The following is an 11,927-nucleotide window of genomic DNA, read 5'->3' as shown; positions in this document are numbered from 1 at the left end:
AATTGTTTTCCTGTGCTTTGTAATGGTAATTTTGTTTCATGTCTTAACGAGGTATGAGAGGCAGAGATTGACCAATCAAAATCTAAGAATTGAAATTCTAACTTCGAGGTGCGTTACTCTGCCTTTTTTCCCCATCTACATCCTTGGAGGACGGATGTTTTTTTTTCAAAGTTTGTTATCTACCGCCTTCAACTCCGCCTCCGCTTTTGGTGTTTGTTGTTTAAATTTATGTTTTAACGTTTTCAGACCAATTTTCATTTTTTTCTGTTAAATCTAAATTGTAATTACTATAAATTTGGATTATCTTCCTTTACAAAATTGGTATTTCTCATCTTGATATCTTGTGTCTGCTAAAAAATTATATGTCATTGTTAATAATGCTTTTGAGAATTTCAAACAAATTATTAAACGTCACAAAGGTGGCAACACAAAATACTTATTGCATTAACATAAATTCTATCATATAATAAAAACAGAAACCTTAATAATAAATACTTAGCATAAATGGTAGTCGGAAACTACTTACAAGAGAAATATGGGCCAAATCGCTCACCTGAGCAATGTGGCTAGGAAAAAAGCAGAAATCAGTCATAATTTGATCAAACTTGAAACTCGAGGATACTTCCATATAAGTATCAGTCATGCCTTTTCTATTCTTGAGAAGATTTTTAAAGAATTTTTCTACATTTTTCTATTTTTTTATAATTTGATTTGCCATTGTGAACCCGCCCTACCCCTGGGGGTCATGATTGGAACAAACCCGAATCTACACCAAGATGCAAGATGCTTCAATATAATTATGATCATTCACGCGTTTGCTTTTCTTGAAAAAAAGATTTTTAAAGAATTTTCCAATATATTTCTATGTAAAACTTTGATCCACCATTGAATCCCGGCCATACCTCTAGGGGTCATAATTTGAACAAACCTGAATCTACACTACCTGAGGACGCTTCCATATTAATATGATCATTCACGCCTTTGCCATTCTTTAGAGAAAGATTTTAAATAATTTTTCTATATATTTCTATGTATAAGTTTGATAAGCCATTGAAGCCCGGCCCTACCGCAGGGTACATTAATTAAACAAAATTGAATCTCCACTACCTGAAGATCCTTCAATAAAGATATGATTATTCATGCCTGTGCTATTCTTGAGAAGAAAACCTCTATGTAAAACTTTGATTGGTCATTGTGACCCCGCCCTACCCCCGGGATCATGATTTGAACAAACCTGAATCTACACTACCCGAGGATGCTTCCCTGTTTCATATTTCCTGGCCCATTGCGCGTTGTTCTTGAGAAGATTTAAAAAAAATGAAATTAAATTTTCATTATTTCATAATTATCTCCCCATTGAATCAAGGCATGGTCCTTCATTTGACTCAAATTCCTTTCACATAAGAATACTTTGTGCCAAATTTGGTTGAAATCGACCCAGTGGTTCTTCAGAAGAAGTCGAAAATGTGGAAAAATAACGACAACAACAACGACGACAAACAACGGACAAATCTAGATCAGAAAAGCTCACTTCGGCTCAGGTGAACTAAAACTAAGACTCACTGATATAAACGTGTCTTTCTTCATTTTCCAAAAGTGGTTTTGTATTCTCTGTTTGCGCCTGCAATTAAACACAATTATGTGTAAGATGTTTCATAAAAAGATTTCTGCAATATATATAAAGTATTGTATCATGAACCGATTTATCTCAAATCCGAGTTTTTTGACCAGTTTCACTGTTAAAATTAAAAGATAGGCTGAGAGTCCCTTGACACTAATATAAATTATTTTATATTTTTCAGGCTTTTTTAAAAGGATTTTGACATTTGACGCCAGAAACGGCGCCATTATAAAAAGTAAGAATTCGCCGCCAGTGTAATGGGGAGAAATTTCCCCGTAAAAATTGACCTGAGGTCATTTGAGGTCATTTTTTACCTTGAACTTTGACCCCAGGTTAAGATATTCTACGTAGAAAAATTACTACTTTTTGTAGAAATTATGGCCTGGGGTCATTTTCACCGTGCGGATTGTTGAAAACATGACTGCGAAGAATAGTTACTTTGTGTCTTATTCTAAAACAAAAACTGCACTTTGAATGATTAATATTGTTAGGCACCTTAAAAATGCAGAGGAACACTGCAACATTCTATTTTTTTATTGTCGGCTACATTTGTTATTAATACAAAATACTTTAGAATAAAATTAGATGGATTTACCTTTAAAAAGCCGTATAATTTTTATCGGGCAACTCCTACAACGACAATCTTGAAGTAAAGTTAATAATATAAGATTTTTTTTTCTTCTAGAGTGCCATTTTCAAAGCCAAAAAAAATGTAATAAATACAGTTAATTAAAAATATGAAACGATGTAAAGGACATGTTTTATTGCCAATATTTATGAAATGCGTCAAAGTCAATTTCAGTATTTCAGTATATTTCAGCATTGTAAAAAATCATTATGAATCTTTATCACCGTTGATTAGACACAATTTTAAAATAGATCTTACTGAAAATTTTAAATCATTGTTAATGTTCATTGTCATTCTAATTACTAATTGATTAAATAATCACATGTTGTGTTTTTATGGCTTTTAAGTGGTCATTTTCATGGAAACTTTATCATTCAAATGTTACATGTAGCAAAATATTCAACATTCAAAGGGAAACTTTTTTAATTTATCAAATTATCTCTTAACGCTAAACAAACTTATCCTATCTGTTCATTTCCAAACCTTCACCATGGGATTGCTTTAGTGTTGATGACTTCTTAACAATAGGTTTTGCAAAGGGAAGTTCTGTAATGATCAAACTTTTTTCATCAAAGTTCTTTCTAATTTCACGTTGAATTTTCTATTACATTTTTCTTCTGTTTGTGTTGAACTGTTAGTATTTGCTATAACATTAAAAAAGCCAATTGTCACTTTGACATACAGTGCATTCCTGCCCCAACTAGCGCTCTTGGAAGTTTTGACAGCACAACAAAATTATACATGTGCAAGTCTTCTACAATCAGGAGTTATGTATAAAAAACCAGAGACGTAATAAAAATTAGCACTTTTTTTAATTTTGCCCGATCAACATACAGTGCTTTTACTTTCAAATTAACAACGAATCTCTCAAAAGGTTAATTCGATAAACAAATCCAGTACACTGTATAAAAAATTTGAAGACACGAATTGAAATTCTTAGCCTTTCGGTTTTCATTGTTAAAAGAGTGAAATATACTGAAAAGCAAAAGAAACGCAACACCCTACTTCAGAGAGAAATATTAATAATTATAAAAAGTAAATAATTTTGTCTCTTAAAATTATCGATACCTTCTATTTGGTAAATATCGATAATTTAACGGTTGAACGATTTTCATACCATAAGCGGAAGCCAATTTTAAGTCTGCTTTACAGACATTAAAAGCTGCATGTTTATAAAAAAACATTTGGCAATATTATGGAGTTTAAAGGGTTCGAACTACTCATCTTAAATAGTGCTGCAATATTTCAAAAAATTAAGTCTCTTTTCGTTTCCCGGAACGATGCTAAAGCTTCTTGAAAACGGCTTAAGTACGCATTCCCCTTGCTCTAGCTGGAAAATCTCAAAGTACAGGTGATGGAGAGTTGTTCATGAAAAAAATACACTACATTACGCCTCAACGGGGTCTTACGTATCACATGCATAAATAATAGTCCTTGGACCGGAATTCCAAGAGTTACTACAATGCTCTAAGTTAGACAAAAATTCGACCTAATCATCTGAAAAACAAGCATTTGAAAATTGCAAAGAATAATTCCTTCAATTGTTGTTTAGGGCAGTCTTGCACGTTGTAATTGAATGGCTGGGAGGGCAGGGTGTTTTAACAGTCATATGTTACATACATGTAGTAAAGTTACAATATAAACATTTTACATCTTTTTACAATTCTCTTATGTTCTGAAAAGTGAGTTTAACTTTTCTGTACTCTTTTTTGAAAAATCATCAGATAAAAATTCAAACATTTGTAGATAACTGCTTGTTGCATTTCTTTTACATTTCAGTAAAAAGGCGATTCAAGACTTATAGTTTCTCTGACTGAATTGGTGATATTAGGACGTCTGTCCGTCTGCCTTAAAATATGTCGTTTCTACAGTTAAAAATTGAGAGTGTTGCTACTCATGAAATGACACTAAAATTCCCTGAATTTTTACAAATTTTACATAATAACTTACTTCTTCACCTTTGAAAAATCATTTTCATTCGCTAGTACTTCATTTTTGTGTTATAACATGAGACTTCCTGCTGGGGAAAATGTTATTCTCTTGTTCAAATGTATATTTCCTTCACTAAATATGATTTAAAACAATAACCAAAGTTCTCAAAAATTATGTCTTGCTTATGAATACCAAATTCCCCTCTTGCGAAAACAAAGTATAATAAATTTTTGGTGATAATCTGCATTAGCGGACTTGTGTCTTCGTATGGAAAGCATGCTCATAATGACCCTAAGCTTGAAAGAAAAAAGAAAATAATTTTTTGAAAGTTTGATGAGAAATCTTGAAAATAAACATGCAAGTTTTGGGGATTTCATAAAACAAAGTAAGGTTTGATGGGTATATGTATTTTCTTTGGATATTGTCTATCATTTATTTTTGCAGTTTTCTTAATTTACCTCCCTGGTGATACCTTCTACCGTCGAATTTCTCCTCTCTCTTGAAAAGCACCCTAATCTCAGACCTTGATCTTTATTCTAAAATGATGTGATAAATATTTTTAATGTATAATTTTTGTTATTTGAAATAAAAACTTAACAAAAAAACATTCTTAGGAGCTCCTATATAAATCTCTCTCTTAAGAGTAAACGCAAAGTATTTTAACTTACCCAATGTTTGACCATTTTACTCCAATGTATATAGTGTGTTTCAGTGTGGTAATCACATTCGCGTCCTTCCTCAAGCTTTGAAAAGGCGACAGCATTCTTCTCTAAAATTAATTGCCCTTCACATTCCTGCGTTATTTTTTCATTCTCCAAACAACTGAATCCTACTTCATAATTCACGGCTCTGTGAAATGTACTTACAACGGAACATATGATTTGTTCGACAATATTTCGAACTTTGTACGTATCAGCGGGCCGCAGAGATCTCGAAGTACTATTGCTGTATACCAATAACTGAATTGCTGTTTTATTTACGCCGATTACAATGACATTCCCCCTTTGTTTGTGTTGTAGCAAAACAATGTTTTTGAATAATTGAATTTTGCCATCTATTTCTAGGTATTTCCATTTGTGCATACAAGCAACAACAACTCTTTGGAAAAAGAAATGATGCAGGCAATGCTTGAATATGAAATGCATGACTGATGTCTTGTGCTGTTTTGAAGATATTCTCTCAAGTTGTGAAATATCTATATCCGTTTTGTTGACACACGGAATGTAATGAAAGATTTCTCCGGTGGCTAGAAGGCCCAGACGTTCCATGTATTTTAATAAAGAGCCACTATTTTCTTGCAGATCTTTATCGTCATGAGATTCCCAGAATTGTTGCAGAATTTCACAAGGCAGCTTTCCTGATTGGTAGAACTCATCCATATCTTTTGTAGTTTCGAAACAGTCCTTGAGAGTTAGAGTTTTTGTGTTTGAATTATTTGAAGCTTTTGTTACGTCTACTTGGTTTTTATCCATGGTTAATGATTTGAATGCATCAATAAACCACTGGACATCTAGAATGACTACCTCATTTAAGTTCGTTTCATTGAAAAAGAGAATATATCCAATTTCATGAAAGAACTGTAGCATGTCACGAATTTTAATTATATCATTTGATACTTCTACTCGAAGTTTAACCTTTAACTGAAACCAACAATGACGAAATAGATCAAGGTATCCATCAAAAGCTTCAGAAAGCTCTAAATTGAATCTGTCTTTTATTTGTGACACACGCATGACTTTTTCTCTGTTTTGTTCTAATTCTCTTTCAACAGTTAACCAAAACGATGGGATAAATTCCCCCCAGTGTGAGTAGGACTTCTCTTCATTATTTGACGTTAAGAGGTCAATTAGACGATTCTGAATTTCTAATATCTTTTCGTTGTCCTTAGGAGCCGCTTCAACTTCAAAGTAGCTCTTTGTAGACAAATGTTTCTTCAGAGTTTGATTTCTGGGAAACGAATGTAGAATTTCGTCGTAAAAGCTCTTTTCCGATTTCTTGATCAAAATACAAAGCGCAGTTGAGAATCTAATAAGTACACACATCTAAATGACTGAATAATTTTTAAGTTTTTTTTTTTCTTGAAATTAATTAAATGGAAAGAAAAAATCTTTTAAAATACAAGTAGATACCGATATATAATTTCAATTATTTTTCACTTTTAAATTAAGTAGACTAAAAATGTTTTTTGCTGTAAAATTAACTTCGTCATAATTCTTAGCACCAATTCTCTCTATATATTACATTGTACACAATTATCAACCCTTTAAAATACTCTGCCCTTTGACGTTATTCGATTTGATAAAATCTCACTCTTAACCTTGATAAGTCTTGAATATAAGCTTGTTAATATGTAATCAATATATCTTGGTGTTAATTTTAACCCTCTTGGAAGCCTTATTCTTCAATTTTGTTTTGTTTGAAGCCGATCATTTCAAAGTGAAATAGCAAAACCACAACACTTACATCAATTCATTCCAATTAACGCAAAATATTTTGCCTTTGGAAACCGACAATGTTTATATACGAGGTCTGAATTCTGACAGTTCGTTAAATAAAAAAACAGGTTTACAATATAAAATGCTCGACAGGCGATGACTTAGATTTACCTGAAGTTTGTCTTTGTGTGTTGCCACCAGAACTACTGACATCTCCTCTCCGCAGTATGTCCGAATGCTCTGAAGCCAAAAACTAATGTAATCTGTAAAAATTATAATCAATCAATTTCTGATCAAGAGTTTTGTCAGATACATTATATAGTTTACAAAAAAGAGATTCCATGTTCATTTCAAATGAATAATTCCTTTACATAAATTCATTAACTTTCAGACTAAACTGTAAATAATTTGGTATTCAATGACATATTTCGTACCTCCGTATTTCCAGTCTGCAAAGATTGTTCCATCAGCGTCGCAGACATGTTGGCCAACTTTTTCTTCCATAGATTTTGACATGTCTGTGACTAATAAATAAATTGCCCTCTTTGTCAAATAAACTTGATGACATGCGTAATATGCACTTTGTCCGGCAAAGTCCATCACAGTTATCATTTTGTCTCTGCTGCTTGAAGATGACAAAGAAGCTGCATCTGCTGTGAAAAATGATACAAACAGGTACAATATACAGGTAAATTTGTTAAAAAGAAACCCCCACTTATTTGGTATTATGTTTTTTTATATTGTTATACCTTCTATCAATTTTATGTATAAAAGATGCCACAAAATCTGACATTTCTGCTTCATTCTTGGATATTCTACTTAAAAAAGGCACTAATGGTAATCAAACAACCAAGCTATATGAGAAAAGGTGATGACTTTAACTTTTCTATCGTCAACTTCCCTTACTTATGCAGCTATATACTTTCATCACCTGCATACGTAGTATATATATCTCAGTTGATTCGATACTTCAGAGCATGCTCTGCGTATGAACAATTTCTAAAACGAGATAAATTATTGACAAGCAAGTTGAAGGAAACAAGAATATCAGCAGTCTCGTTTGAAGACATGATTTCGTAAGTTCTATGGTCGATACAATGACCTTGTCGGCAAATACAATTTATCACTGAGTCAAATGCTGACTGACGTTTTTTATACGAATTGTTAATCCATTATTTAAACACAGAATTGACGACGGATTTTTTATTTTTATTTCATGATCATGACAATTAGCACACGGCGGGTGTGACTGGTCTGGATGGGATGCTCACTCCTTCATGGCACCTGATCCCACCTCTGATGTTTTGGAGGTCCGTGTTTGCTCTGCTCTTGTTTTGTATTGTTTTATGGACTTTGAGATTTAATTCTGTTCGTTATCTCCACATAATTCATGTAGTAATAGATAGTACCAAGATTGTTAGACACCAATATTACATATCAATAAAATTATAGATACGATATAAGTTTCTATTGGTTTGCTAGCGATTTGTGAATGTCTTTGGAAATAGTTACAAAGGGCAACACTCCAAATGGGTGCTTCAAAACACTTGTCAATGTATTAAACATACCAATCGAAAAATACAAAAAATCAATTATACTATTGGTACACTCAAGCTTCTTACAGTACTGAATGGACACAGCCTGACAGAAAGCGAACCCGGAGCGCACTCGGTCCGCTTCGGAATCGCTCTGGGTCCGCTAGGGCTGACCCCGAGCGAACTCGGAGCGCACCCAAAGCGCACCCATAGCGAACCCCGAGAGAACCCAAAGCGGACCCAGAGAGCGAACCTCAAATTCAGTAGGGCTTCCAGAAAGCTAACTCGCGTTTGTTATTTCTTTACATAGCTGTCAATCAGAATTAACGATTTACCAATCATCGCGTCGACTAATATTAATCAAAATGGCATATTGATCTGTCGATTGGGATCAAAGAACAAATGTGTTTAAAAACCAAACATTTTGCACACAAGCAGAGCATGTGAATGTACACTGTATATTTAATATGATAATTAGTTATGTTATATTTAATTATTTTAATTATCCGGTCTGTATGCTATATTATATCATACTTTTTTTCTTTATTTCTTTTTACTAAAGCAATAAATAAATTATATATATTTTTTTAATTTTCCAGGTAGAATGTGACACGAATATTAACCTTTGTATTTTCTTTATTTTTGTTATACCAGTATTTAATGTCCATCGATTAATACAAATTTGGTAAGTATATCAGTCTAAAGAAAATAAGATAATAATTGGTATTACAATTTTTAGTGAAAAAAAGAGGTGAAAAGAAAGATAGCTGCTTTATGACAAATTGTATAATTTTATTATCTGAAGTACAAGAATATATACGCCCCCATTATTCAGTTATCTTATTTCTGTTATTGTCCCCCGCTTTTGCAAAAGAGAAGGGACATTAATCTCATTCGTCTGTCTGTCTGTCTGTCCGTCAGTCTGTCTAGCTGTCCGTCCTCACAAAAACTTTGCCCATAATTTTTGATTAAGTGGAGCTATGACTTTCATTCTTCATGTGTGTTTCTTATGACAATACCTTTCTTTGATAACTACCAACTTTGGCGTCTTGACTTTAACCCACTTTTACACAAAAAATTCGAACTTTTTTTATCATAACTTTCGACATGTACATACTAGGACTTTCATATTTCACAAATGTATTCTTTATGACAAGGCTTTTCATTGGATATCAACAACCTTGACCTACTGACATTCACCTTGAAGATTTCTGTACTTGTGAAAAATCTTTAACCTCGGTCATGACGTTTGAATGCAATGCTAATGGATAGGGTTTTCATACTTCACATAGGTAATCCTTGTAAGAAGACCTTTCATGGTATACAAAGAACTTTGACCTTGCCTTTTAACATATGATAAAGCGTTCGTATTTGAGACAATATGTCATAAAAAATGTCATCTCACCCACAAAGACACGAAAGCAGAGGACCACAATTCTTTGAATTTGCTTGTTTCAATTTATATGTTCCTTAACATTATTCAAAATTCACACCAAAATTATTGATTTTCTTAATTTGGCATGAAAAAATTTAATGTACGTGTACATGTACCACAACATTAAATATGATATATGAGGTGCATCTGAAAATAATACTTACTATTATATCTATTTAAATCATGTTAGAAAACATCATGGAGCGATGTTTCTTAAGTCAGAAAATCACAATGTTTGATGGGGTTGTAAGAAAAAAAAATATATCTGTGATGAGGAGTTATCTTTCTTCTAAAAATTTCTTCATGTGAAAAAAAGTAATTCTAATTAAAATACTGTATTAAGTACTTGAAATATTAAACCTTTTTAAAATGGTATTTAAGAAATACAACTTCTTCAATTTATAAGGCATTTGATGTTGGGTTTAAATGTTTTATTGTTAAATTTAATAAAACAATTACAAAGAAATTTGCAAAAAAAAATAGAAAGTAATGTTTCCATCATATGTATATTCTCATCAAATTGACTACTCAGAGGTCTCAGGAAACTGTGAGTAGTATTACTATTTTGTACTTTGAAAGTTATCTGTTTTATCAGAGGGTCGCTATCCCTTCAACAGCTATGAAAGCATCTTAGCAAGCGTGCAATAAAACGGTTGAAATATCAAGTAAGTGTATTATTACTATATGACACCCCCTTTCCAAAATAAATAATTGAATAAATGTTGAATCAACTGTTTTTCAACACATAAACAACGTTGATTATCAATGTTTATTCAATGTTAACACCTCAACAATGATACAAATTATCAAAATCTAACATAAAATCAATGTTGAATCAACATAGATAAACAACGTAGATTCAAAGTTTATTCAATGTTGTGTGTCTGCTTGGATGTTACTTGGATGGTTATTAATAATGATAAGTAATATGAAATGTTGTTGAATTAGGTATGATTTTAATATTTTTTATGAAACAAAGCACTTAGACCTCTCCCCCATCCCAACCGTTCTGCAGTAAACTGCATGCAATGAAAGAAATCTTTAAGAAACCATCAACCTTGAAGAAAAATAATTTGGCAACTGAGAGTCACATTTATGTGGAATCAGTGAAGGTATAATTATTTACTTTATATGTGTTCAAGAATTTATCATGACTCTTTATATTTGTTGAAGATCTTTTTCATGTGAATTCAGAAGTTTTCGGAATAAGAACAGTGTCATAAGACTAGTTGGTGCTTTCCAGAATATACGCACAAGATGGCAGAGTATGTTGTGACTGTGAAGAGAAACTTCTTTGAGGAAGATAAGAGATGTGCAAACGTATAATGGATCCATTTAAAATATAATTTTATAACATTTTTGTAGAAGTTTTCTCATTATATCACAAATAAAATATTTTTATCCATATGCCCTGAAAAACTGCTGAATCACACCGGATATAATTATATTTCACGGGAAACAGTTATATTGCCCTCCCAAACACAGTTGTGTTCCCTCACGTGCCATCATTCGGCATATTAAATACGTCGGGTTGACAATTCACAGGGCAGTTGCTAGGCAAACGTAAACAGTTCCGCGAAAATTAAAAAGTCCGGACAACGTCTGCAATTTGTTTATTTGAATTCAGAGCAATAAGTCTAAGATAATTTAATTGAGGAGAAAATTCCTTAAATATCTTATTTCCCTTTATTCTTTAAGGGGACGAAGGATGTATGGTCACGTGACTCAGTTTAATTACGTCATAATCTCTTATAAAATATGCACAATACCAGATTGCAACCACAGTATTTGGAAAAAAAATGGCTGTTTGTTTGAGTTCACCATCTTGTATAGAAAAGTACCTAAAAACATTCCAACTTTCTCGCAAATATTTTCAAATTACGGAATAGATTGATCCACTCTTCTGTTTCCCTACACTGCGCGTCCAACGAGTCGCTGACGTCATAGTGGATCTTAGTACAGTAAAATTATAAACAAGGTAGAACACGGGTTGTATAATATCATAAAAACGGGTAATGATCAGTACATGGTGGGATATTTTATGAATTACAGAACACAAAAGATATTTTTGCATGGTTGTTGACGGAAATATATTGTAGTTATGTCTTACTTAGCTTAATTCGCAAATGTGGGACGTCATAATAGGGTTTTCCCGTACTCGAGAAATGTAAACATGACATGTTTTTCTCATGCTTATGTCTTGTTTAACTTTGCCCTGAGCAATATTGAGCTCAGCTTCACCAATCCATATTTTTGCAGTTAATCAACAACATGACAAACTTGCATTTCGACGTAATTTTTCAAATATTGAATGATAGGTTTTTTTGTTAATTGATTTTTT

At 32.5% G+C, this 11,927-nt stretch overlaps 1 protein-coding gene across 1 annotated transcript in view; it reads right to left on the bottom strand.

The window, feature by feature from the left end:
• Positions 1 to 1,563: 1,563 nt before the first annotated feature.
• The window catches only part of LOC134248925 (uncharacterized), a gene marked incomplete at its 3' end in the record, with an annotated part of 59,737 nt that continues 49,373 nt past the window's right edge, over positions 1,564 to 11,927 (bottom strand). The window contains exons 11-15 of the mRNA XM_062731313.1: positions 7,051 to 7,269; positions 6,788 to 6,879; positions 4,850 to 6,175; positions 4,640 to 4,717; positions 1,564 to 1,621 (exon numbers count right to left, since the gene is read on the bottom strand). Coding sequence (XP_062587297.1) covers positions 1,564 to 1,621; positions 4,640 to 4,717; positions 4,850 to 6,175; positions 6,788 to 6,879; positions 7,051 to 7,269 — 1,773 coding nt within the window. The remainder of the gene's footprint in view (positions 1,622 to 4,639; positions 4,718 to 4,849; positions 6,176 to 6,787; positions 6,880 to 7,050; positions 7,270 to 11,927) is intronic.

The sequence above is a fragment of the Saccostrea cucullata genome, unplaced genomic scaffold (assembly GCF_032062105.1).
Source record: "Saccostrea cucullata isolate Sc308-1 unplaced genomic scaffold, CSIRO_AGI_Scuc_v1 ctg3450, whole genome shotgun sequence".
Lineage (NCBI taxonomy): Eukaryota > Metazoa > Mollusca > Bivalvia > Ostreida > Ostreidae > Saccostrea > Saccostrea cuccullata.
This window is presented reverse-complemented; position numbering and strand designations above follow the sequence as displayed.